The following is a 26797-nucleotide window of genomic DNA, read 5'->3' on the forward strand; positions in this document are numbered from 1 at the left end:
CAGGGCTCCAAATGCATGATGAGCACATGAATCAGTGTTAATTCATGGGTGTGGGGTGGCAGACAGGCCAGGGGCACAGCAGCAGGGCTGTACTCTGCAATGCCATGGCCAGAGTCACTCCTGAGCACTGGGTGTGCAGGAAAGGTGAGGTGTGACAAAGGAAACAGTCACTGCTGTGTCATAAATCAGTCCTGAGGTGCCAGCAGCCTTTGTTTAGTCATTTAAAGGCCAGTTTGGAGGCTGTGAAATGCTGAATGCCAACCTCAGTTGATGGGAAAGGGAAGCTGTGATCCCCCCCCACACAGGAGATGTTCAGCTTGGAGCCTGCATGTGCACCCAGCTCAACGTGCTGCAAACACTGGTACCTGAAAGCAACCTTTGATAAACTTTTATTGCTTTTTTTCTGTCGTTGTTGTTGTGTTCTATATCTGTTCTCTCCAGGCTTCGTGGACCCGGCCCGAGAAACAAGAGGTATAAGATTACCAGACCTTTAGCAAACTTCTTAGGTTTTGGTTTTTTGGTTTCTCTTCTAAGCATTACAGATTAACCAATCTCTAGTGCAGTAACCAACTAAACGAGCATTAATCTGACCCAGTTCAATACCAGTACATAAAAGAAGCAGCTTCTAGAGGTAGAAATTGCTTGGCATGTAGTGATGCATTTATTTTTCTTTTTTGGATGAGCAAAGTAGCTGTGTTGGGAGTGAGGAACTCTGCTTGCCACTTAAAAATTAAAGAAAAGGTGATTAAAATTAAAAGCAAATGTCAAATGCTGTTTTCACCATCTTTCCCTATGCTGCCAGAGTGAATCATCCTCTCTCTCAGAGAGGGAAGAATTAACACCAACCTGTATTTTGGGAAAGTCATTTTTCCCCAAGAAAGCCTCCTCTGCTCCAGCCAACTCACCTGTTTGCTCATGGCACCCTGTCAGTTTGACCTTCTCTCTAAAGGACAACTGCATCATGTTCCATTTCCAAATCAATGCAGAGAAACCTTTCACAAGGGGCATTTCTCCAGAAAATGCTCCCAACTGCTCAATTATTTTTATTTGTCTTTGATCTGCAAGGGTCAGCGAGGGGGAGGTGGGATAATGCAGTGCCCGGGGTTGGTGCAAATGGGGATTGATTTTATTTCACATTCAGTGCTGTGCTTTAATAATAATAATAACAATCAGAATAATGATAATAATGCAGCTGATTTGTAGCACTCTTGCTTCAAAATGGACCAGAAGGAAAGTTCCCAAGCAAATAACAGGGGTCAGGTGGAGAACAAAATGAGCTGTCAGAACTGGGTGACTTGGATTTGTATTTTTAGGATCAACTTCGTGGAGGCTCTGATTTTCTAAATTATTTTTAAGCCATCTTAACTCCCAGAGACTGAGCAAAGTGAAGCTGTAACTTGAGCAGCACCCAGCTGTGTTCCATGGGGGGCTGGGAGGATCCTGCCCATTCTTCCTGCACAATGATCTGCTGCCTCGTGGCAGGTGGAGGCACCGGATACTCAGAGCAGTTTGCACTGAAGAATTTGGAATTTGAGTGGTTGCATCTCTGCAGGACTCTCAGGAATTCCTGTCACAGCTGTCCCCTCCCTGCCCCCAGTGCTGTCTCTGTGCTCCCTCTCTCCAGCTTTTCATTAATATGAGCACTAATACTATTAAGTTTGCTGTCTCTAAATTTCTTACTGCCTCTGTGTCTTAAAATACCCCAGTGGGGTGCAGGATGTCTCTCTGAAATTGCTTTTAAATTGCTTTAAAGTTGCCTGGGGGCTTTTAGCAGTGGATTCCAGCAGCAGGATGAAGGTCAGGGAATGTCTGGCATTAAATATTTCACTTTTACTAAAGGAGTTTGGGGTGAGGAGGTGAAGTCAGTCCTGGCAGAATCTCTGGGTACCCTCAGTCACACCCCAGGCTGCTAACTGGGAATGGGTGCAGCCTTGGGAAGGTTTAGGGCTGCAGTAAAATACAAATATCAAACACTGCACTGCAAGCACAGAGCAAGGAGAGAGCTCTCATCTTCCTGCAGTGGAATTCCTGCCTGGGCTCAGGATTTTCAGTGGGTTGGGAGGATGTGGGGAGTGGTGAGGAGGAGACAGGACTGTGCAGAATTATTTGTGGGTGCTTGTTTGGGAAAGGGCTGGAAGCTCCAGAAGGGGAAGGGAAGGGGGATAAATGCATTTTATTTGTCTCTGCTCTCCCCCTTTGGCCCTGAGCTGCTGAGCTCTTGCCCAGCTATGATCACAGTGGCTGTGCCCCAGGGCATGGCCAGAATTTTGGGGGGAAACACCTGCAGCAGCTCAGGATAAATGGCAAAAATTGGCAATACAGAGAATATTCTACTCTGCTCTGAGGAGTGATTCACTGCCCCTGTCCCTGAGCTGCTCTCCCCTAGGAGAAGCATTTTGTTAGCCCAGATCCTTGCAGTCAGGGAGATTTGGGTGAAAGGGTTGCAGATGTCAACATCTGGCTCCCAGATTCCTCCTGTCCTGTCTCCCACAGCCAGAGCACCTGATGGGCTGCAGCAGGGAGAGAGAAAATTTGTGATGTGCTTTCTTGGGTAGGCGTTTTTCTCTTCCTTGGAGCCTTTTTCCTGACCTCTCTTTTTCCTCCCTTACGCCTTTTTGCATTAAAAAACAGAGCTTCATCTTCAGATTCAGTTACACTGCTCATGAAATCATCACTGACCATGATTTCCTGGCTCTCCTTTGTGCTGGACCTTGAGGGAGTGGGGGAGAAAGGCAGGAGACATTTGGGTGTAAAATTGCATTTTCTGGAATCCCCTGTGGTGATCCTACACAGGAGTTTTGTCCCTTACACTTTTCTGGTGAGGTCACAGAGACAAATATTGAGAATATTCCCCCAGGTGTGGAGTCCTGGCACCCCTGGATGCTGCTGGAAGTGAGCTGGGGTTTGGAGGGAAATAAAAAACAAGACAAAAAGAGAGAGCAGTGAGCCAGGGAGTGAGGTGAAAGCAGATTTTGGTTGTGTGATGCCACAGAAGCTCTAGGAAACGCTGGCCACAGCAGCACTGCCCATGGAATAACTGTTCCTGCAGGGAGGGATGGAGTCTGGAGCTCATGGCCCTGGCCAGGGATTGCAGCAGGGAGGAAGAGAGGAGGAAAACACACATAGTTGTTTATGTGTCACCAGAAGATTCTATTTTTGTGCATTTGAAACTGGCCTGGTGCCCGTGGACTGATACTGGAGCTAGCTGAGGTGACAAAAGACATTTATTTGTAGAAACTTTGTCAGCCTCAGGGCCTGAGACTTTATCTCAGCACAGAGGGAGGCTTCAGGCCCAGAGGTCTGGCACCTGAGATAGCAGAGATGTTTTTTGTTCACTTGGCTGTTGGAAATCCTCAGGGTTTTACTCATTTATCACACTTGTCCTGTACCTTCCAAGAAAACAGATGCTCCTGGAGAGTGGCAGGATGCAGCAGCAGGCACAGCCATGAGAGTGCCAAACTGACTCCCTTGTGTTTGTGCTGCAAAAGCAGAAATGATTTTGGTGCTTGAGAGCTTCCAGGGTGAGGCAGGAGCACCAGGAGGGACAGAGGAGTCCCTGGTTTTGTGTGTTCATGGGTTAGGGGAGCTTTGGGGACGAACTGGAGAGGAAAACCACACAGCCTGGCAATCCCCTTGGATTTTCCATTCCTTGTTTCTCTCTGGCATCCCCACACTCCCCTGCGTGTGGGAGATGGTTCTGGATTTCCTGAAGCAGGGCTGTCTCTAGAGGTGCTCTTGCCCTTTTCACTGCACTTCCCTCTCCTCGTGTGCCACATTCAGGTGAAATTCTGAGCTTCCTTTTGCCTGATTCACTCTGAGCTCTGGACCTGTTCTTCCTTACCCATTGCAGGGACACTGGGATAAAACCAGTATTGCTGAGAGGAGTGGGATAAAACCAGTATTGCTGGGATAAAACCAGTATTGTGAGAGGACAGATAAAACCAGTATTGCTGAGAGGGCAGATAAAACCAGTATTGCTGAGAGGAGTGGGATAAAACCAGTATTGCTGAGAGGACAGATAAAACCAGTATTGCTGAGAGGAGTGGGATAAAACCAGTATTGCTGAGAGGGCTGGGATAAAACCAGTATTGCTGAGAGCACTTAGATAAAACCAGTATTGGTGAGAGCACTGAGATAAAACCACTATTGCTGAGAGGAGTGGGATAAAACCAGTATTGCTGAGAGGAGTGGGATGAAACCAGTATTGCTGGGATAAAACCAGTATTATTGAGAGCACTTAGATAAAACCAGTATTGCAGAGAGGGCAGGAAGGGCTCAATTCTGACTGGAAGCTGTTGGGGAGGTTCCTTTTTTTTTTCCCTTTGCATCCTGGCAAAACTTTTTAAGCAGAGCTGGATCTGTGCAGTTCCCACTGTGGGAGAAGCGTGACTCTGTTGCCAGACGTGTAGCAGCTGACACTTTGGTTCTTGTCCTGTTCTCCCCTTGCCCTGAGCACGAGCCCTGTGTGACAGGGAGTGACCCCAGTGCTCTCAGTGAGGGGATCCCCTGGGTGCTGCGGTGATCAGAGCTTGTGTCACCCCTGGGTGCTCTCAGTGATGCAGGGCCTGTGCCACCCCTGGGTGCTGCACTGATGCAGGGCTGTGTCACCCCTGGGTGCCACACTAATGTAAGACCTGTATCACCCCTGGGTGCTCTCAGTGAGGCAGGCCTGTGTCATCCCTGGGTGCTGCACTAATGCAGAGCTGTGTCACCCCTGGGTGCTGCACTTACACAGGTCTGTTCCATCCCTGGGTGCCGCACTAATTCAGAGCTGTGTCACCCCTGGGTGCTGCACTAATGCAGGACTGTGTCACCCCTGGGTGCCACACTAATTCAGATCTGTGTCACCCCTGGGTGCTCTCAGTGATCAGAGCTGCGTCACCCCCGGGTGCCGCACTGATGTAAGGCCTGTGTCACCCCTGGGTGCTCTCAGTGATCAGGTCTGTGTCACCCCTGGGTGCTGCACTAATTCAGAGCTGTGTCACCCCTGGGTGCTCTCAGTGATCAGAGCTGTGTCACCCCCGGGTGCCGCACTGATGTAAGGCCTGTGTCACCCCTGGGTGCTCTCAGTGATCAGGTCTGTGTCACCCCTGGGTGCTGCACTAATTCAGAGCTGTGTCACCCCTGGGTGCTGTCAGTGATCAGAGCTGTGTCACCCCTGGGTGCCACACTAATTCAGGTCTGTGTCACCCCTGGGTGCTGCACTAATTCAGATCTGTGTCACCTCTGGGTGCTGCACTAATTCAGGTCTCTGTCACCCCTGGGTGCTGTCAGTGATCAGGTCTCTGTCACCCCTGGGTGCTGCCTGTCCCAGGCCCAGCTCTGACTGTGCTGTGTCTGTGCAGACGCTGGACGGGCGCATCGTGGTGCGCAGCCACGCGCGCGTCTCCTCGCTGACGCTCAAGGACATCCAGTACACGGACGCGGGCGAGTACGTGTGCACGGCCAGCAACACCATCGGCCAGGACTCGCAGCCCATGTACCTGGAAGTGCAGTGTGAGTGCCTGGGGAGCTCTGCCTGGGGCTGCCTCACTCCCTGGGGCCGGGCTGGGTGTGGGGCTCAGAAAATTGAGCTGTTGGGGGGTGTGGGGCTCGGAAAATGGAGCTGTTGGGGGGTGTGGGGCTCACAAAATGGAGCTGTTGGGGGGTGTGGGGCTCAGAAAATGGAGCTGTTGGGGGGTGTTTGCTCTGCTGCCTCTTTGCACCTCTGCTGCAGTCCCCTAGAACAACTTTCCTGGCCTCATTCCCCATCCCCATCCTGCACAGGAGCAGGTTTTCTCTTCATGCCCTGCAGCAAAATCCCTCCCCACTCCCCTTGGTGAGAGGACAGTTCCCATTTCCAATATTAGATTCCCTTTCCCGCACTGGGGTGGACTCCAGCCAAGGGATCCTCGCAGGGAGGCTGCTCTGGGAGCTTGGCTGGCTCCAATCCCCTTCCCAAATGTGTCTTTCAGATGCCCCCAAGCTCCAGGGCCCCGTGGCCGTGTACACGTGGGAAGGAAACCAAGTGAACATCACCTGTGAGGTGTTTGCCTACCCCAGTGCTGTCATCTCCTGGTTCAGGGATGGGCAGCTCCTCCCCAGCTCCAACTACAGCAACATCAAGATCTACAACACCCCCTCAGCCAGTTACCTGGAGGTGAGCAGAAGCCAGGAGGGCTCAGTGCCATCAAATAATTGGTGTTGGTGGAATTCAGTCTTGTCCTCTCAGTAGAAATGAAGTTGGGGTGGTGTTTCTAGCATATAAATTATGAGAAAATCAGGTTGTGGAAGATAAAGGAAAGCAGGAAATGGAAGATAAAGAAAAGCAGGAGATGGAAGATAAAGGAAACCAGGAAATGGAAGATAAAGAAACTCAGGTAACAGAAGGCAGAGCCCCTGCTTGCCTCTGCTTTTTGCCCACTGCAGTTCTCTCTCCCCCATGGACAGCCCTGGGAGCACAAACAGCTGGATTTTATTGCAGCTTCTCCCCAGCTAAATCCAGGGTGCCTTGGCAGAGTGAAGAGGGTTCTGTGGTCCCAGCCTGAGCCTTGCTTGTCCCCACAGGTGACCCCAGACTCGGAGAATGACTTTGGGAACTACAACTGCACGGCTGTGAACCGCATCGGGCAGGAGTCCTCCGAGTTCATCCTGGTGCAGGCAGGTGAGCAGCAGGGCAGGCAGGTGAGCAGGCAGGGTGCAGCAGTGACACAGGGGCCCTGCTGGCTGCTTTGTGCTGCTGGGGTAGCAGGAGAGCAAGCTCTGCCTCCAGAGAGGCTGCTCATGGATTTCCTGCTGGCTCAGCCTCTCTGTTCCCTTGTTCTCTGTGCTCACTTGGTCAGAGCTGTCCCCTTTGCTTTGTGTGCCCCAAATCAGCCAGACCCCCTGACAGCAGCAGGGTCCAGGCTCTGGATTGGAGCTCCAGGGCTGCCCCAGAGGCAGATTTGGGAGTTCACTGCACTGCAGTGCCCTGGGGAAGGGACACTGGGGACAGAGTGACATCCAGGATGCTTTTGCTGCACTGCTCTGGTTGTTTTCTTTTGGAGAAGGGACTGTGAGTCTCCAGCCCCTTAGAGAGGAGACACAATTAAGATCTGTGCACTAATTAACATCTTTAAAAGCTGCCTAAACACTCTGTGAGCCCTTGCCCTGTGCTGCTGGGTGTCCCCAGGCTGCTGTGTCTCACTGGCTGCTGTCCCTTGTCCCCAGACACGCCGTCCTCGCCCTCCATCGGCAGGGTGGAGCCCTATTCCAGCAGTGCCCAGGTGGAGTTCGACGAGCCCGAGGCCACGGGTGGGGTGCCCATCCTCAGGTACAAGGCGGAGTGGAGGGCCCTGGGCGAGGGGGACTGGCACACCAGGCTCTATGATGCCAAGGAAGGTAGGAGTGACAAAAAAAAACCTGGTTCCTTCCCCACCAGCACAGAAAAAAAAGTGACTTTCCTGTAGGGTTCAGGGTGGGGGCCCCAGACGAGTTTTTAAATATTTGCTGTGGGTGGCATCTGGAATTTTCAGCTGGAAATGAGCTGTGCTGAGAACTCTGTCTGAGCAAGGGGAAGAGCCCTGTGCTTGGAATAATAGTTTTCACTTGCTGCTTCCCACAGGAGGCTTTTGAACCCTCATCTGTCACCCCTTGGAAAATAAACTCTGCTAGTCCAGCAGCAGACCTTGTTGAAGTGATCTATAGCAGTGCCCACTGCATAAAATCCATCCTGGAGTCAAATAAAGCAAAAGAATCTTGATTTGTGGAGGGCTGTGAAAAGCAGAGTTTTACTCCAGAGCTGAATTTTCCACCACCAATCCCATGTGGAGCTGAAATTCTTATTTTAGTTCCCCACTGGAGTGATGTGATCCCAGCTAGAGTCAGGTTTATTTATTTGTCCCTTTTCTCCCTGCGTGGGGAAAACAAAGTTTCTTTATTTCTTCCTTTGAGTCCTGAGCTTTTCTTTGCTTTTTTTTCTTCCCCCCAGCCAACGTGGAGGGGATGGTGACCATCACAGGGCTGAGGCCTGAGACCACCTATGCAGTGAGGCTGTCAGCAGTCAATGGCAAGGGCGTGGGGGAGCTCAGCCTGCCCGCAGAGTTCAAGACTCAGCCAGTCCGTAAGTACAGCCCAGGCTGTGCCCTCTGCTCCTCCCTCCTCCTGGCACCTCTGCCATGCATGGATCTCACCTCTTCTCTCTCACAGACCTCGCTGCACCTCTGTTCTCTCTGTGCTTTTGGGTTTTGTTGAGAATTTTCAATGTTCTTTGAAGGGAGGAGGCAGAGGAGTTGTTGTGTTTGCACTGGTTGGTGTTTCCAGTTTAACCTTGGTGTTGGCAGAGAGAAGGGGCTGTGTGAAGGAGAATTTTAATGAGAAAAAGCAGCTGAGAAGGGTTTTGGTCACAGAGGCTGTGATGTCACTGTCACAAGGCTGCTTTGTTTTCCAGATGAAGGTGCTCAGCACAGGCACTGGAAGGTGAAGGGAGGGAGGGAGGGTTGCTCTGTTCTGCTTTGAGGTGTCCCTGCAGCCCTTGAGGGGATCCCATGGATTCCTCAGGCTCTTCTCTGCTCTCCCTGGGCCATTTTCATGTCCTGCTGTGGCCCAGCACTGTCTCCTGTTCCAGGAAAGAATTCAGTCCCAGGGAGGGAAGGAGAGAAGGAGGAAAATGATTGAAGAGTGGAGTGGGCAGGGGAGGAGTGAGCAGAGCAGGCAGAGCTGCTTCCCCTGGGGTTCTTCCCTCTACCCCTGCACTCAGCCCTGACTGCTGTCCCCAGCCCTCTGCTGCAATTCTCTCTTCTGGACCATTCCCAGCATGTCTGGAGCCCCCTGAGCTGTGCCCAGGCTCGACTTTGCCACCTTGTGCTCATCCCTGCTGAGCAGGACACGCCTGGGATGGTGATCTTCCAGCTCCACATGCTCTGTCTCCTCTTCATTTATTTATTTATTCATCTTCTACATTTATTTTTTTGTGTGTGTGTGTCTATCTCTGTCTTTTTATTTGGTTTTTGTGTCCCATCCGTGGATAAACTGCAGGCATCCCTCACCCACGTAAGTGCTCTCTGCATTTCTTTCACTCTTGGTGTTTTTAGAGTGTTCCTCTAACACCCAGGACTTTCAGCTTTTAATTTTTAGTGCCTTTTTCCTCTCAGGGTTTTTAGGATTGAAGTAGTGTCCATTTCCTAACCACACTGACTCTGGAGTAGCCACTCTGCTCTTTTTTAGAACAGAATTAGGGTTAACTCTTTGTCTGTGCTCTACAGCATGCAGTTGAAATATTTAATGTAGTGATTATCTAATAATAATAATCATCCAAATAATAATAGTTAGCTTGTTGACTCAGAGTGGAGTAGTGGAAGGCTTCATGTTTGTGAATCCATTAAAGATTGTTCAATTTTAATGATACTGAGATAATTCAGGGAAATCAATTCAGCCAAATTGCAGATCTGGTTTAGACCAGAGCTAACCAAAAACTTCAAAATTTTCAGTATCTCCATGATTTTGAAAGCTCAAAATTGAAGAAAAAATTTAACTTTTTTTCCTCTTGTCACTAATGATTTTTACCACTGGACAGTCTTCCAGCACTTGTGTAGATTGTGTGATGAAATAAACGAACCTCATACTAAATTTAAAAATAATGGCATGTTCCCCACTTCCCTGTGCAAAATGAGTTGGGAATGTGATGGCTTGGTGTAATTGTGAGTGAAATATTGAGATGGCTCCACAGCTTTGTGCCTTTCCAATCAAAACTGATCAATGGAGCTAAAAAACCTCTTTATCCCACTGAACATGATTGCATTTATCACTGCATCCTCCTGGGGAGCTGCTGTTCTTGCCAGGATCACAAGGACAAGCTCAAAGAAGCTGCTGCCACCTTCTTTGAGATTCCTGAAGTGAAAAACAGGAGAGGATTTTAAAATATTTCTATTTTGAACCCAGATTTTGAATTGTGCTTGCTCCATTTCCCCTGAAGGATTGCAGTGGAGCAAAGCTTGGATTTAGTGGAGCAGGAAGGGCAGGGATGGGTGGACAGATGGACAGGCAGGAGCAGTCAGGGAGGCATTTACAGGGCATTTGTGCAGTTAAATTGTGAATTCAGGGAGCAGCAGGGACAGGAGGGTGATGGGTCAGGGTTGGAGCTCAGGCAGGGCTGGGGATCCTCAGCAGTGCTGCAGGAACAGGGGAAAACCAACTGGGAAGAGAGGAGAAAGAACATGAAGAGCTGTGGTGCAGCCCCAGAGCTCTGCCCAGCCTCCTGCATACCTGGGGACAGGTAGGTGGCTTTGCAGAACATTCCAGCACTTCTGGACTGGAGTATTTTAATTTTTTAGTTTATTTTTATTTAATTTTCATGTGGCAATGGGCTGTCAGTCCCTCTGTGCTCCCCAGCTGCAGGGTGGGCTCCAGTTCCTCCTTGAACCATTTTTTATTTACATTTACATTTTTATTTACAAATCCATCCTGCTCATCCTGCAGCAGATCCTCCTGTGTGCCCCCAGTTCTCTCTGCTCCTCCCCAGAGCCCATCTCAGATGCTGCCTGAGGAAATGGCACCACAAAAATGCCTTTTTCTCCATCTCTGCTGCAGTTCCAATCACCTCTTTGTGGCCAGGAAGAATTTCTGTCCCCTCCAGTGTGGTTTGAAGGTCACAGAGATGTTCCAGGAATTTTACAGCTCAGATTAACCAGAGCCTTGTTTTCCTTGCCCTATTCTTGAAAGTTTCTGTCTGAATGTAAAACCTGACACAGTTTTTAATGCCTGCTGGGATAAGTCTGAAGTCATTTTGATTTATTTAATTTCCCTCAATAAGAAGTTTCTTTCTATCTTAGCCTGCCTCTCCATGAGGTAATTAGTGATAATTATGGATTATAGTGGCACAGATGAGAATTCTGGAGGTTGGGAGAGTGTGTGACTTGACCTAGGTTTGCATTTTCATTTTAACCATTTGCTGCTTTCCTTCATCTCCTTTTCCTTACAAATCTGAAGCCAAACAAAGACCTGGGGAACCAGGGGGAGTTTGAACCCAAAAATGTTGAACCCTGAGAGTGTGTGGGGCTGGTCCCGAAATACAGCAGTGCACAACCCCCAAATCACCCCCACACCCCAAACCTCCTCATCCCCTGGTTTTTTGGCAGTGTTTTCCAGGGTTCCCCTCCCTTTGCTCACCAATTTGTGTTCCCCCAGCCAGTGCAGCTGCCCCCAGGTCCCGTGTGGCAGACAGTGAGTATGGCAGCAGGGTTTGCTCTGTGTGCTCTGCATGCTCTGCTCCCCAGTGCTGTACCCCTCTAACACCCCTGCAGTGTTGATTTCCCCCCAGATCTCTGTCCCTGGAGCTGCTCTGCAGGGTCTGATTTACCCTTCTCACATCTCTGCCTGTTGGAGGCACAGCAGTGGTTTTAGAACCAAAAATGTTTTGTGGTTGGTTCTGAAAGTTTTGTAGGGACTGACAGAGAAATCCCTCCCTGCTGCCAGGTTCCTGCCAGGACTTTTGGGAGCAGAGACATTTGGGCACTGCTGGTGCCTGCTGTCTGCACTCTGCTGTGTGAGCATGTTCACAGCTCACTCTGCCTCATTCTGCCCAGCACAGGCTGAAAAATGGGATTAAAAGATTTGGAAAAAGCACAGAAAGGGAGAGAAAGAGGAATAACCCCTCCCCAAAAAAATGATCCTTTCCCAAAGGAATGTTTTCCTTTCACATTTTAATGTTAAAGCTGTCTTTGCAGAAGGGATGTGGATTCAATAATTTCCTTGCTTGCTCTGTTTGCTCTGAATATAGAGGGATACAGTTTAAATAATCCCTGTTAAAATCAGGAGTATTGGATGCTGGAAGAAGTTCCAAATATCCTGCAGGAGAGATCCCTGCTTGCCTTAGAAGAGGCCTCAGGCTCCCAAAAACTCCATGTGTGGGATTGGGTCTGGATTCAGACTCCTGTGTTGGTTGGTGGTCAAGGGAGAGGAAAAGCCCTCAGTGAAGATTTAGATTTCCCTGGTGCATGTGTGTGTTGTGGATTACTAATGATCTCTGCAAAGCCAGGTGCTCTGATTGTGGTTTGCAATAATGAAAAGTGTGTTTGTGGGAATGTGAGGTAACTGAGGTGTTTACCTGAGGTGGCTTAGGGATGGAAAACACTAAAAGCATGAAGTGTGGGATTTTAATTTATCATTAATACTGTATTTATGACTGGCTTGTTTCATGGTCTTACAGGTGGCTTTAAATGTCCTTTACCTGTCAGGGGCCACAATCAACATGTTCCTTGTGCAGTGATTTTTATTTCTAAAGTGCCACATTTTTATTTCTGTAGTGCCAAAGCCCAATCCCTGCACTCAGTGCTGAAGAGACCTTTTCACTGCCACCAGCCCAAGGGCAGGGGCTGCTCATCATCCTTTATTCCTCAGCAGGCAGAGACTCCCTCCTCTGTTCATGTGTGGGCTGGGAAAACGTTGGGTTCATGTTTTACAGAACAGTTTGTTCTTAAAAAAAAATATTACCCAGAAAAGATGCTAAGAGCTAATGAGTGATAAACATTCCCCAGAGTTTTGTTGGTGTGGGGGTTGTGTGTGGAGGAGGAGGAAGGTGAAAATTTCCCTTTTCACCTGCCTGGGGTTCAGATTTGTGTGTACACTCCATTTATGCAAATCCTGCCCACGTTTGTGTGCTGGGCTGTGCTGCAGGTGAGAAATGCAGCAGCAGGGAAGGGCAGTGGCACAGGGCAGATGCTCCTGCAGCTCTGCCTCATTTAATGATTGCTGCTGCTGGGAATGAGCTGTGCTGTGCCCTGGGCTCACCCTGGGGCTCAGGGGGTGACAGCAGCAGCAATTAGGGAATGAGAGCTGCTCTGGGCACCACTGAAACCTAATGAGGTGCAGCTTCTCCTCCCTGCCTGTCTGCACCTTGGCTGCTGGGATCATGTCAGGGAGGAGGTGCAGGAATGTCTCTCCTTGGATTTAGCCCCTGAGCTTGCTGCAGGAAATTGTTCTGTGCCAGATTTGATGTTTTTCTTGCAGCTCTCTCCACTCTGGGACCTGTTTTGCCTTGCAATGGTTGAGCTCACTTGAAAAAGGGATTTTTTTTTTTCAGGTTGGACGGGGCTTGGAGCAGCCTGGTCTAGTGGAAAGTGCCCCTGCCTAGGACTGGATGATTTTCAAGGTTCCTGCCAGCCCAAACCATTTTATTCTATTGATGCTGCTAACTCCTGATCTTTACCTCAAGCTCCTCTCATGAGGACTGGCAGCCTCTCTTGCCTGGCTTGAAATCTCAGCTTAAATTGAGCTCAGTGGAGTTTGGGAGATGTTTCTTCCTGAGCAGAAGACACGGATTTTCCTTCCAGGCAGTCTCACAGTAACTCCTAAACCTCCCTTGTTCACAGTGCCCAGAGTTCTGTGAGCCTGCTAAAGAGAATGGATTGAGAGCTTGGCTGTAACAAATGGATTTTACATTTTGTGCCATCACTTTTTTCCCTGCTAATGGCCTGTCCTTAATCTTGTCAGAGACAAGCACCCAAAAGATGAAGGGTTTAATTCTCTATACATCAAATTAACAGGGAGCTACCAGAGCACTGGAGTGGCCTCATTAGGATGAGACAGAGGCACGAGCGTGAGAAATGAGAGATGTGAAGGGATCTGGGGAGGGAGTTTGGGCTCAGGGAAGGGAATTTGCTCTGCTCCAATCAGGCTGGCAGCTGATTTTTCCTCATTCCCTGCACTGCTCCCTCTGTGCCAGCAGCTGCTCCTTCCCTGGCCCTTGGTGCTGGATTCCCTGTCCTGCACAGCCCAAACCCTCACTGTCACCCCCTGGATGGAGAAGTGTCCTTGGCAAGGGTCACCAGAGCAGGATTTTCTCTTTGCAGAGGTTGGAGGTGTTTGTGCTGCAGGGGGAGGGCACCCCAGAGTGGGGGCCAAGGTTTTTCCTTGTGTGGGGCTGCTTTGGACCCTTTCACCTCACAATAACAATATTCCCTTTTTCTTCCCAGCAGTTTTGTGGATTCCTCCAGCAGTCCTGGCACACACTGCAGTGATTTTTGTCCTTTTGTTCTTTGTATGACTAAGCAGTGACACAGCTGTGCCTAACACAAGGCCATAACTCAGTGCTTGCTGTGGTTTAATATTCTTATTTTCCAGGCGGTTTTACTGTCCCCCCCCCCCCCCAGTGTTTCTGATATATGCTGGCTAATTTAATTTTGCTCCTATTTTTATTTACTCTGTAATTCTGTTGTTGATTTTTTTCCCTTGCCCATTGTTTACATCAGTTTTTTAATTTTTTTGTATTTTCCATGTGACCTCCTCCACTTTCCTTTCAACCAAACTCATGTGCGTGCGTATCATGTGAATTTGTCATGTGGCTTGCATGGTGCTGATGATGTCGTCCTCGCTGGTGAACAGAAGGTAAAACACTTTGTTCTGATTGGTTGCCTAGATTTTTGGGGTGAGGATTCCCCTGTGGGATCTCCAAATTCCAAAATAAAAAAAAAAAACAAAACAAAACAACAAAAAAACCCCACCTTTTGGAGCCTTTTTGGAGAAGTTGCTCGTCACTGCATGGGAAGAGCTCGACTTCAGTTCTCTGCCTTGAGCTGCAAGAAACTTGGAGGGAAAACAGGAAAACCACCCAAAAAATCACCTGGCTCAGTCATTTGTTTCTTCATTCTCAGAGTCCAGCAAGGAACTGTCCTAGGAGGGTGCTAAAAATCCTCTGGGATGAGCACCAAAGGCCAAAATTCTCTTGTCTCTCAGACCCCAATTTAATGGGAAATGAGGGGTCAGATTTTGGGACATCCCCTCTGCTGTTGCTTCAGCAGCATTTTGAACCTATAAAATACACATTTGTACAGAGATATGTGCACACATCCACACTGTACTTGTTTAGCAGCCTTCCAAAATAATCCTGAATTCTCTGACATCTGATTATCGGGAGTTTGTCACAATCTAAGAAATAATTTTCTTTTTCTTGTGAGTAAAACAAGCGTAGCTAGAATGAGAGCTGTGTTATGAACTGCTCTCTATAAAATGCTGTTAGAAATCCTCTCTCTCTATAAAATTCTGCATGTGAATCCTGTGAAACAGCACACACAGAGTTTGTGATGGGAGCCAGACCTCACACATCAGAGGTGCTGCTGCACTTCTGCCAGAGCTCCTCATCCTCCCTGGGAGCCTGGCAAGGCTCTGAGCTGAGCTCAGCTCTCAGGAGCTGCTGATCCTACAAATGAAGGAGCAAATGGCTGAGCCTGGCCCTTGGTGGAGATGGAATGAGCCTCCAGCACAGCGTGGGGTGGTGAAGAACAATTCCTGCTGTGATTTTTTACTTCACTCTGTGCACAATCCCAGCGGGGGGAGGGAGGGGAGCTCCTGCTTTTTGTGCTGCCCCAGCCAGAGGAGGAGCTGTGAGCAGCAGGGAGGAATTGGCTGTCACAATCCAGGAGCTCTGCAGTCACCTGGGGGCAGCCCCAGGGAAGGATTGAGGCTGGGGTTTGCCAGGAAAGCCAGACTAACAGCAGTAACCTCCCCACATGAGTGCATGCACAGCAGAGCCTGTCCTGTGCTCCTCTCTGCTGGGCTTCCAGCAGGGGGGACGTGGCTGCCTCATTTCTGCACCTTCTGCTTTTGCTCCTTGTTTCTGCTGCCCTTTGCTGCCCTCGTGTGCACCCAGCCTGTTCTTTCTCTGTGTTTGCTCTGGTGTGTGTTCCTGTGGATGTGGTGCTCACAGATTGCAGAAATCAGCCCTTCCCTCTCTCCTCTGCTGCAGAATTCTCCATTTTGCTCTCTGAGCACAGGGAGGATGCAGGACCTTTCCTTGCTGCCAGCTGGGCAAGGATTTAAGCTTGGTTTAAAGTGCTGGTTTTTAATTTTCTCTTTTCCCCCCACCTCAAGTTGCACCCACCCCTGGTCCTTGTGGCACCCTCTAAAAACACAATAAAACCAAGAATTTCTGAAATCCAGCACACTTTGTTAGGGCAAGGAAGCTCTGAACAGAAACCCAGGTGGTGAGAGGACACCAGGAAACATTTCCTGCTCCCTGCAGCAGCACATGATTGGTGTGCAGGCAGTGGGTGAAAAAGAAATTTGGGGATGTGATGGCTCAGAGCAGTGCCCCCAGCTCCCCTGGCAGCAGCAGCTTTGGGAAACCATCAGGAAAGTCTTTATTTCTGAACCCTGGCAGGGGCACTGCAGCTTTGGGCTCTCCTGGATTCCCAGCCCAGCACAGCTCCTCTCACAGCTAAAACCTGAGCATTTTTCTCCTGTGCTGAGTGTCCTGGGGGGAAGTTTGAGCTTGGCTCAGCCTCAGTCCCTCAGCAGCACAAGGTCCTGCATCCCTGCTGCCCAGGGAGGATTTTAATCACAGATTTGATATTAAACAGAGAATCTGGGCTCTATGAGCTGCTGGCTCTCACCCAGCCCAGCAGCAATGTGGGCTCCTTGAAGGGTGTCCTGTTTTTAAGGAAGGCTCTGAGGAGGGTGGGACAGGCTGATTGCTGCCCTGGCATGGAGCACCCACCCCTGTGTGCTGCTGTGCCCGTGCATGTCTGAGCATGAGTCCCTTCCCTGAGCTCCTGCTGACCACTTCTCTCTCCAGCTACTCACATTTTCACTCATTGTAGGGTTGCTGATTCTGCTGGACTAAACTTTTCCCACTAAACTTCTTCCTCCTCTGTTTGACACACTAACCCAGTTTTCATTTTACAGCTCTGTGTCTGGATTGCATCCACCTGCTTGAGATAAATGAAATAAATATGTATTTCTGGAGAGAAAACTCTGCTTTACCAGGGCTTGCACTGCTCCACCTGTTGGTTTTCAGCACTTAGGAGGGTTCTTTTCTTTGAAGAGAAATGCTTTTCAAACCAGAAATTACTTTAAATTATTGGGGGAGGAAGGAGTGCATCAGGAGCTAGAAATTAGATAATTCAGAGTGAAGAAAAGGAAGAAAGATTTCAGCAGAGCAGGTAATTAATCATGGGAAGGGCTGCATGTGAAGCACAGCAGCATCTCTGACATTTAAAATCAAGAATAAGCATCTTCTCAAAGGATGTTCCTGTTAGTCCTGGTGCTCAATCACTGGGAAAAAATCCCAGGCTGTGTTAGATAAAAGGTCAAATTCTGCCAGTGCAGGGTTCCCTGAGCAGCTGAAGATCTGAGTGCTCATTACTGATTATCTCTGGGACTGGGGAGTGGGGAGGGAGCAGGGAGAGGCTGATCCTGTGTGCCAGTGCCACAAACACACAAAACCAGAGCTGCTCTGGGGCACAGGGACACAGAACCAGGCTGCTGCTGCTGGCTTCTGGAATTGTTAACAGGACAGTCAGTGCAGAGCAGCTCCTGCCACAGGGACTTTGTGCTGGGTTTGGGATTGAGGGAAAAAATATCATTACTTGTTTAACTGATCTGTTCAATATGCCCAGGTGAGGAGGAAGCTTTCCTGTTTATTTGTGCCTTAAACCACACTTGTGTCACCTTTTCATGGTCTCTGAGAAAGCTGTCCCAGGGTGGAGTCCACATCTGGAACCTCCAGGGGGTGTGGAAGCTTTGCAGTGGGGATAAAGGCAGAGAAAGGGTTTGGAGAAGCAAAATATAACCTGGAAAAGCAAAATATAACCTGGAAAAGCAAGACATAACCTGGAAAAGCAAGATATAACCTGGAAAACAGGAGTGTTGCCTCTTTCCATCCATCAGAGGAGTTGCTGTGGTGTGAAACACAAATGTGTGTGTCCCACACTCCTGGAGTGTGATTGATTCCCTTCTTGGTACAGTGCACTAACAGGGAATTCATCTTCAGTCACAGTTCCAGCCCAGTTTTCCCATTGGTATTTCACCCAGAAATTGTGCTCATATTCCTTTGGAAGGGAGGAGGGAGGGGAAAGGGCTTCCAGCTCCTCCTGAAGATGAACTTTGGAAGGATGGTGGGAGCTGAACCTTCCTGTGGCCACTCAGGAATGTCCATGAGGACACAAACCCAGGGCTGTAAATGTGGAACCAGACCTTCTGTGTTTGGCTTTTTTAACAGGGCTGGGGTTGGGATCCTCCCCTGGCCTGCAGCAATTGAGGAGCTGGGCAGGAGAAGCAGTTTGGGAGCTGTGGGTGGCAGGGCTGGGGTTGTCACTCAGTGTGCCCTGCAGGAGAGGGGACATCCCCATTTTCTGCTGCTGGCAGGGATGCAGCTGGGGAAATGATGGCTGTTTTCTAGAAATGGTTATTCCACAAGAGTGAAGGGCTTTCTCTGTGCAGGCTGGGGGAGGGGATGTGCTCTGGGGTCCTGCTCAGGTGTTTTCACATTCACTGGAGTGGTGCAGCCCCTCTCAAACCCCTGAACAAATCCAGAGTGCAGCCCTGGGTCTGTGAGGCACCAGCTCCTTCCCAGGGTGCTCTTTACCCACAGAGATTCTTGGTTTGCCAGCTGTTTCACAGAGTTCTTCCAACAAAAGCAGCAAAGTGCTCATTGCTTTGGGGTTTTCTTGGGGAAGGGGGGATCTTTTCCACTCTGTCTCCGTTCCAGCACACATGAAAATGGAAATTTGGTGTTTCAAATGCACGAAGCTCTTGGGTGTGGCAGATACTTACCTCAGGTGTCCTCTGTGTGTGGGTCAGCTCATGAGCTGAGGATAATCAATAACATTCTTCTGATTTCTATGAGCACTTTTTCCTTGATAATGCCTTTTTTTGTTGTTTTTTTTCTCACAAATAACCCTGCATGCCCCGTTGTTGCAGGGGAACCCAGTGCCCCCAAGCTGGAAGGTCACATAGGAGAGGATGGCAACTCCATCAAAGTGAATGTCATCAAGCAGGACGATGGAGGCTCCCCCATCAGGCACTACCTGATCAAGTACAAAGCTGTAAGTGTGGCACAGCCAGCCCTGGCAGGGGGGAATTGAAGGGAGAAATCTCTGGCACTCTCATGGTTTCAGTTTGATGTGCTGGGGTGGGAGCACTTCTGCAGGGTGGAGAGAATTTGCAGCTTCTGCCCTCTGAAAGTTGTTTAGTTGTTTAGTTAACTTCTCCCATTTCCATACTGGGGTTAGCTGCCCAATTCCAGCTCCAGGTTCTGCAGTCTCACCCTCCCAGATTCTCTCCTCCATTCCCTGCTCTTTGCACTTTCTGTATAAATTACACATTTGGGCCTGAAGCTGCAGTGGTGTCCTTGGTTCTGGGGCTGGAAAAGGATTGTGAACTGAACTGTGAGGAGAACTTGCTAGCACTTTCTGTAATGCAGTTCAGAGTTCCATCCCAGTGCAGTTCAGAGCTCTATCCCAATGCAGTTCAGAGCTCTATCCCAATGCAGTTCAGAGTTCCATCCCAATGCAGTTCAGAGCTCTATCCCAATGCAGTTCAGAGCTCTATCCCAATGCAGTTCAGAGCTCTATCCCAATACAGTTCAGAGCTCTATCCTAAAGCAGTTCAGAGCTCTATCCCAGTGCAGTTCAGAGCTCTATCCCAATGCAGTTCAGAGTTCTATCCCAATGCAGTTCAGAGCTCTATCCCAATGCAGTTCAGAGCTCTATCCCAGTGCAGTTCAGAGCTCTATCCCAGTGCAGTTCAGAGCTCTATCCCAATGCAGTTCAGAGCTCTATCCCAATACAGTTCAGAGTTCCATCCCAATGCAGTTCAGAGCTCTATCCCAATGCAGTTCAGAGCTCTATCCCAATGCAGTTCAGAGCTCTATCCCAATGCAGTTCAGAGCTCTATCCCAGTGCAGTTCAGAGCTCTATCCCAGTGCAGTTCAGAGCTCTATCCCAATGCAGTTCAGAGCTCTATCCCAGTGCAGTTCAGAGCTCTATCCCAATGCAGTTCAGAGCTCTATCCCAGTGCAGTTCAGAGCTCTATCCTAGTGCAGTTCAGAGCTCTATCCCAGTGCAGTTCAGAGCTCTATCCCAATGCAGTTCAGAGCTCTATCCCAATGCAGTTCAGAGCTCTATCCCAATGCAGTTCAGAGCTCTATCCCAGTGCAGTTCAGAGCTCTATCCTAGTGCAGTTCAGAGCTCTATCCCAATGCAGTTCAGAGCTCTATCCCAGTGCAGTTCAGAGCTCTATCCTAGTGCAGTTCAGAGCTCTATCCCAATGCAGTTCAGAGCTCTATCCCAGTGCAGTTCAGAGCTCTATCCCAGTGCAGTTCAGAGCTCTATCCCAATGCAGTTCAGAGCTCTATCCCAGTGCAGTTCAGAGCTCTATCCCAATGCAGTTCAGAGCTCTATCCCAGTGCAGTTCAGAGCTCTATCCCAATGCAGTTCAGAGCTCTATCCCAATGCAGTTCAGAGCTCTATCCCAGTGCAGTTCAGAGCTCTATCCCAGTGCAGTTCAGAGCTCTATCCTAGTGCAGTTCAGAGCTCTATCCCAGTGCAGTTCAGAGCTCTATCCCAATGCAGTTGAGTTCCATCCCAATGCAGTTCAGAGCTCTATCCCAATGCAGTTCAGAGCTCTATCCCAGTGCAGTTCAGAGCTCTATCCCAGTGCAGTTCAGAGTTCTAATGCAGTTCAGAGCTCTATCCCAGTGCAGTTCAGAGTGGCAGGGCTGAGCTGAAGGTGTGTGTCCCTCCCTGCAGAAGCACTCCTCGGAGTGGAAGCCCGAGATCCGGCTGCCGTCAGGCAGTGACCACGTCATGCTGAAGTCACTGGACTGGAATGCAGACTATGAGGTGTACGTGGTGGCCGAGAACCAGCAGGGCAAGTCCAAGCCTGCCCACTACGCCTTCCGCACGTCAGCACAGCCCACGGTGATCCCAGGTACTGCTGTGTGTCCTGGTGACCCAGGTACTGCTGCTGTGTCACCCTGGTGACCCAGGTACTGCTGCTGTGTGCCCTGGTGACCCAGGTACTGCTGTGTGCCCTGGTGATCCCAGGTACTGCTGCTGTGTCACCTGGTGACCCAGGTACTGCTGCTGTGTCACCCTGGGGACCCAGGTACTGCTGCTGTGTGCCCTGGTGACCCAGGTACTGCTGTGTCCTGGTGACACAGGTACTGCTGCTGTGTCACCCTGGTCACCCAGGTACTGCTGTGTGCCCTGGTGACCCAGGTACTGCTGTGTCCTGGTGACCCAGGTACTGCTGCTGTGTCACCTGGTGACTCAGGTACTGCTGTGACCTGGTTATCCCAGGTACTGCTGCTGTGTCCTGGTGACCCAGGTACTGCTGTGTCACCCTGGTGACCCAGGTACTGCTGCTGTGTCCTGGTGATCCCAGGTACTGCTGCTGTGCCCCCCCTGGGCTCTGCTGTGACCTGGGCTCTGCTGTGCCCCCCCTGGGCTCTGCTGTGCCCCCCCTGGGCTCTGCTGTGCCCTCCTGGGCTCTGCTGTGCCCTGGGCTCTGCTGTACCCACCCTGGGCTCTGCTGTGACACCCCTGGGCTCTGCTGTGCTCCTGGGCTTGCTCCCATTAATGCCACACAGCTCCCTCGTGTGCCCATAACCCCAGAGCTCGCTTGCTTCAAGCCCATTCTCTCATGGTTGGTCCCCCAGGGAGCTGAGGGTTGTGGCTGTGTGCATACCTGTGACAGGTATGGGGGACTGCTCCCCTGGCACCTCCCTGCCTGGCTGTTCCCAGGGAATGTTGGCTCCTTCAGTGGGGTAGGGGAAGTTTACTGAGAGCAGAAAGTGGGATTTGGAACTCAGGTGGGTCCTGCAGGTGTGCAGGGTGATGCTTCTCACAAGAGAGATTTCCCTTCAGGTGTGCAGGTGATGCTTCTCCCAATCCAGATTTCCCTTCAGGTGTGCAGGGTGATGCTTTTCCCAATCCAGATTTCCCTTCAGGTGTGCAGGGTGATGCTTTTCCCAGTCCAGATTTCCCTTCAGGTGTGCAGGTGATGCTTTTCCCAATCCAGATTTCCCTTCAGCTCTGCAGGGTGATGCTTTTCCCAATCCAGATTTCCCAAATCTCCCTCCCTGCTTGTTTGTCCATCTCTGGAGGAATGAAGGCATCAGGAGTTTGCTGGCAGCTGGATGAGAAGGCAGTGGAAATCTCTCTCTGAGCATTTTTCAATTCAAATCACCAAATGACAGTAATTTTCAAACAGCAGCCATTCAGTGTTGAGGAGGACATTAGGAAAAAATAATTCAAAAGCTTTAGGATGCTGCTGGAAGCTCTTAAGACAGACTGCACTTATCAGTGTGCTCATAAAGAGAGGGATAAGGACAATTACTGCAAAAACCAAGCAGAGCTCTCAGCTGGGGAACTGGAACTGAGCAGTTGGTGGCAATCTGTTGAAAGGACAGTTAGGATTTCTTTTCTACATGTGGACATTTAAAAAAAGGAGGGGGGGAACCCACACAAAGCAACCAAAAGTTGAGGATGGGATTGCTGGAGTGGCTGTAAATGGAATTTGTGGTGGTTAAAGGCAGGGATGCTGAGCAAACTCTCCCTGCACTGACTCCATTTCGTTCTGCCTCATGTTTTCTCTTGAAACCTGAGAGTTTCCTTCAGTTTGTCCCCAAGGTCTGAGTGCCTGCCCTGCTCCCTGTGCCCATTCCTGGCTGAAGGACACAGCTCAGAGCTGCTGGGGATGCTGCAGAGCCCCTGGCTGAGGCAGATGATGATGTTGAGCACAGAATGGGTGACTGGGCTGGAGAAGTGGCAGTGGCACTGAGGAGGGAGATGGGGCCAAGGAGAGGCTGGGGGTGCTTGAACAGGGAGCAGCTCTGGGTGGAAGGACCCTCAGTAACTCATTAACTCCCTCTGTGATTCTCACTTGCAGCAGCACTAATCCTTGCTCCCCCTCTGAGCCCTTCCAATCCATGTAACATGTGCAGGAACCCTCTGAAAACCAGGGAAAGCCCAGAGGGGAACCTCTCTGCAGTCAGGCATGGCTTAGCTGGGTGTGCAGGAGCTGGGGCTGGGGCTGCACTCCAGGGCTGCCCTTGGAAAAGCAGATTTTGGGTGTGCAGGGAGTCCCCAGGAGCTGGAACTCAGCTGTCCTCAGGAGTGCTGTGTCCCTGTGCAGTGCAATGCTTCCTGCTGCCTTTGTGGCTTTTTTCCTGGGGTTTTGTTGTTCTGGCTTTCCAAGGTGTTCCCTTGGACTGAAAACACTGCAGAATGTTTCCAGGGCCAGCTTGGTTTTTCCTCTGCCCCACAGGTTTTGTTGCCAAACTGCAGCAGGGGAGAGGCTCTGTGTGTTCCTTTCCTTTCCTTGTTTCTGTGGCATTTCTGTGTTTTTATCTCAGAACGAGCTGTGCAGGAGTCAGAGCCATTTGCTGTGCCTGGCAGCAAGAAGCAGGGATTCCCTGCAGGAAAATGTGCATTTATTGTGTGGAGTTTTTGTTCCCCTCACCTGTGCAGAGGCTGAGTGGCTGCAAGGATGAGGGTGCTATTTTCAGTAATGATAATAATTATAATAACAATGATCCCAGTGGCACTGGAGTGGTTCCCAAGCAGCTGGGAGGATGAATGGCAAAGTCAGAGGATTGTGAGCTCCTTCAGGATAATGTGGGTTTGTTCCCCAGGCTTGGGGAAGGGCTGGGCAGGCAGGTGGGTTCTGTGCTGCACCAAGGCTTTTCTTGTGTTCCTTTTTTTCCCTGTTAAAGGCAGTGTTGTGTTCTAAAGTCCAGACACCATCTCCCTGTCTCTGAGCCCCTCCTGTCCCATCATTTTTAATCTCATTTGCTTGCATCCCCCTCCCACCCTGCCTTGGACCCTGCTCTGCAGCTTTGGGCTTTGCTGAGCTTCTGCCCCTCGTGTGGAGAATGTGCTGCTCCTTGAACCCTGAGCCATTTTAATTTACAAGATTAAATAAACCTTTGATTCTTATGTTTTCTGTATTTATGACCTAATTTTTTTTATCTATTTCTCTCTCTCTTTCTCTCTCTCTCTTTTTTTCTTACTTTTTTTTTTCTTCCTCTCTTCCTTTCTTTCCCTCCCCTCTCCCTTTTCCCCAATTCCTTTCCTATGTCTGTCATCCATGGTCACCTTGGATCTCACGGGGAACATCCACGCTTGCCACATGCACCAAATTTGTTTTTCCAACAACCATAATTCCCCTGTGGGAACCATTGTCTGGCACCTGCAGCGACCTTGGGAAGTCCATCAGCGTCGTCCTCCTTTGTCTCATTGCTTCTCTCTGCAGTGACTCTGCTCTTGCTCTGTTAGAAACTTAAAAAAAAAAAAGAGTCAAATAAAGCAATATTTGCTTGGGAAGGCCTGGGTCCCACCAAGGTGTGAAAGGAGATAACTTTGCTTCAGAGGATCCTGTCAGTTCAGAGAAAAAAAAAAAAAAAAAGAAAGAAACAAACACAGAACACTTGAAAAAAAATGTTTAATTTGAAAGAGTCAGTATTTTGTAACAAGGAAAAAAAGGTTTAAGCCGAGTTTTTTCTCTTTAACATTTTTTTGTTACTTGTAATGAATTTGCCCTTTTAAATGGATGTAAAGAAAGATTTTTTGGTGTTGTTTGCTTGCTGTTTTCATCAAAGGAAGGTGCAATGTTGAAAGCCTTTAAGATCCTGCTTTTTTCTGATTTCTCTGCACATCTGGTGCTGATCTTGTGCAAAAGGAGGCCCCATCCACAACCCCAAGCCCACAGACTGTAAAAAGCAAGAGAAGATTTGTCAGAGACCATCCTGCTGATTGCCCAGATGTCTCTGGGGGCTTTTGCTGTGGATTCCAATGTCTGGAAGCTTTTCCTGCTGTGCTGCTCTGCCTGCAAACATCTGCTGGGATCACTCTGGGGGCACTGCTGCTTTTTTTTTTGAATTTTTTTTTTGGGCAGGCACAGCCCATGGACACCTGGAATGGAATTTCCAGTTCTTCTTTAACACTCCCTGGATTTGCACTGCTGTGTTATCACAGAGATCCCTTTCCGTGCTCTTCTAACAGAAAATCTTAACTTGGATCCAGAATTAATTGTTCCTGATCCTTAATGATATTCCTGGTTAACTGTGTGTGACAGGATGAATCCATGGGCTGAACTGGTGCAGTGGAACTGTCTTTGTTATCAAATCCTGGGAATTTCCTGGAACAAAATTCAGATGGTTTTATCTTTGCTTCTTAAAAAAAAATAAACAACTCCCCACCCCCAAAAACCCACACTAAAAAAAAAAATCACAAAAAAACCAACACAACAAGGAATTCTTTGTGATAGGGAATCCATTTGGATGGGAAATCCATTGGGATGGGAAATCCATTGGGATGGGAAATCCATTGGGATGGGAAATCCATTGGGATGGAAAATCCCCTCTGATGCCCTCCTAAATCAGGACTCTCTCCCTTGAATTGTCTGTCCAGAATGTCTCAAACCCTCTCAGCTGGGTGGGTTTCATTCTCCTGACAGAATTCTCACAGGGACAAACAAAATCCTGCCCTCACTCGTGTCTGGCTCTGCCTTTTCTGCTCTGCTGTGTTTGTTCAGACCTTGTTCTTTATGAGTTAGGAACTTTCCTTCCTGTCTGGATTGTAAATGGAAACTTGGTGCAGGTGTCACACACAAAGCCTGTGGATTTTTATTTTTTTGTTGTAAAACCTCCCTGATTTCCAGTGTTTAGAGTGTAGACACTTTGTTAAAGCTTTGGAGTTTGCTGAAGTGCAGCAAAATAATCGTGATACTAAAACATGGTGTGATTTCTGATTTCCCCCTAACTGGATTAACTGTAGGGCTGGGAGCAGCTTTTTGTGGTTTCCCCATTCCCACAGAGGGAGCTCACTGCCTGGGGCTGAGATTCTCACCAAAATCACAGTCGTTAATTAAAATCATCAGTTATTAAAATGATCTCTAAGTTTGTGTGGTGTGGAGAGAGAGCAGCACCTGGGGGGTTCTGTCCTGGACAGGGGTTTAGGGCAGGGGAGGATTCTCTGGGGCTGAGCCCTGACAAGCAGCTGAGACATCTTTCATGTGGCTGAAATGAATCCCAAACCCAAGAGCAATCAGGAACCCAGCCAGCATGGAATGGGGACAAAAAGTGCTTCTTTCAAGGAGCATAAATGGGTTTTTTAGCACTAATTGATGCAGATTTGTGACACACCAGATACCAGAGATCTGTCAGACCCTTGTGGTGTCACGTTCAAGGTCTTGATGGGAGCAAAATAAAATTTAAACAGAGTTTTTGGAAAAGCCAGCTCAGAGAGGAGGCAGAGATTCACATCTGAAGATGCTCAAACATTGGGGTTTTTGTGGCACAGTTCCCATTTGTGTGTGTGTGTGAGGGGCTGCAGAGCCTGGCAGCATTCCCAGGGGCTGTTAAAGCCCCTGCATGTTCTCAGAGTTGTTTGTCAGAACATTTTCATGGGCAGGGAGGTTTGGGAATGTCCTGCTCCACCAGGAGCAGAGCAGGTGTCTGCAGCTGCAAGGTTCTGGGGATCAAATGAAGGTGTTATCTAAAAGGTTTTATCCAAAAGGATTTCAGAACAGCTTCTCCTGACTCTTGGAGCTGCTGGGGTGGGCTGGGCTGTTGGGGCAGGGGGAGGAAAGAGGATTTTGGGGTCACTGTGTGTTCAGCCTGGGGAGGAGAAGCTCTGGGGGGACCCCACTGCCCCTTGCAGGACCTGAAAGGAAAAGTGGAGAGGGATGATTCCAAGGGGTGGAGGGACAGGAAAAGGGGAATGGGTTCAGGCTGTCAGAGTGCAGGGTTAGGGGGGATCTTGGGAAGGAATTCTTCCTTGTGAGGGTGGGGAGGGCTGGGGTGGAATTCCCAGAGCAGCCCCTGGAAGTGTCCAAGGCCAGGTTGGAACCACCTGGGATAGTGAGAGGTGTCCCTGGCCATGGCAGGGTGCAGTGGATGGGATTGGGGGTCCCTTCAGACCATTCTGGGGTTTATGATCCCCTGATATTCCCCAGGCAGTCCCAGGGGAGCTGCAGAGCTTGAAGGGGCTCTGAGGTGACAGTGAGGCAGGAATTCAGTGCAGCTCTGGGCAATGCCAGTGCCCTGCCCAGGCCAAACTCC

General features: G+C 49.5%; 1 protein-coding gene across 15 annotated transcripts in view; it reads left to right on the top strand.

The window, feature by feature from the left end:
• Positions 1-26797, top strand: part of NCAM1 (neural cell adhesion molecule 1) — a 92728-nt gene that overhangs the window by 55242 nt on the left and 10689 nt on the right. For 2 of the 15 annotated variants that reach the window (XM_033081618.2, XM_033081626.2), the window contains exons 9-18: positions 442-471; positions 5346-5496; positions 5955-6139; positions 6547-6643; positions 7189-7359; positions 7949-8080; positions 8995-9009; positions 14338-14340; positions 18652-18776; positions 20481-20661. In XM_033081618.2, the coding sequence (XP_032937509.1) occupies positions 442-471; positions 5346-5496; positions 5955-6139; positions 6547-6643; positions 7189-7359; positions 7949-8080; positions 8995-9009; positions 14338-14340; positions 18652-18776; positions 20481-20661 (1090 nt within the window). Of the gene's footprint in view, positions 1-441; positions 472-5345; positions 5497-5954; positions 6140-6546; positions 6644-7188; positions 7360-7948; positions 8081-8994; positions 9010-14337; positions 14341-18651; positions 18777-20480; positions 20662-23931; positions 25627-26797 lie in introns of those variants that run through there. The other 13 variants (XM_033081620.2, XM_033081627.2, XM_033081621.2 and 10 more) reach the window with 9 other exon arrangements.

Source organism: Catharus ustulatus, chromosome 28 (assembly GCF_009819885.2).
Source record: "Catharus ustulatus isolate bCatUst1 chromosome 28, bCatUst1.pri.v2, whole genome shotgun sequence".
NCBI classification, from domain to species: domain Eukaryota; kingdom Metazoa; phylum Chordata; class Aves; order Passeriformes; family Turdidae; genus Catharus; species Catharus ustulatus.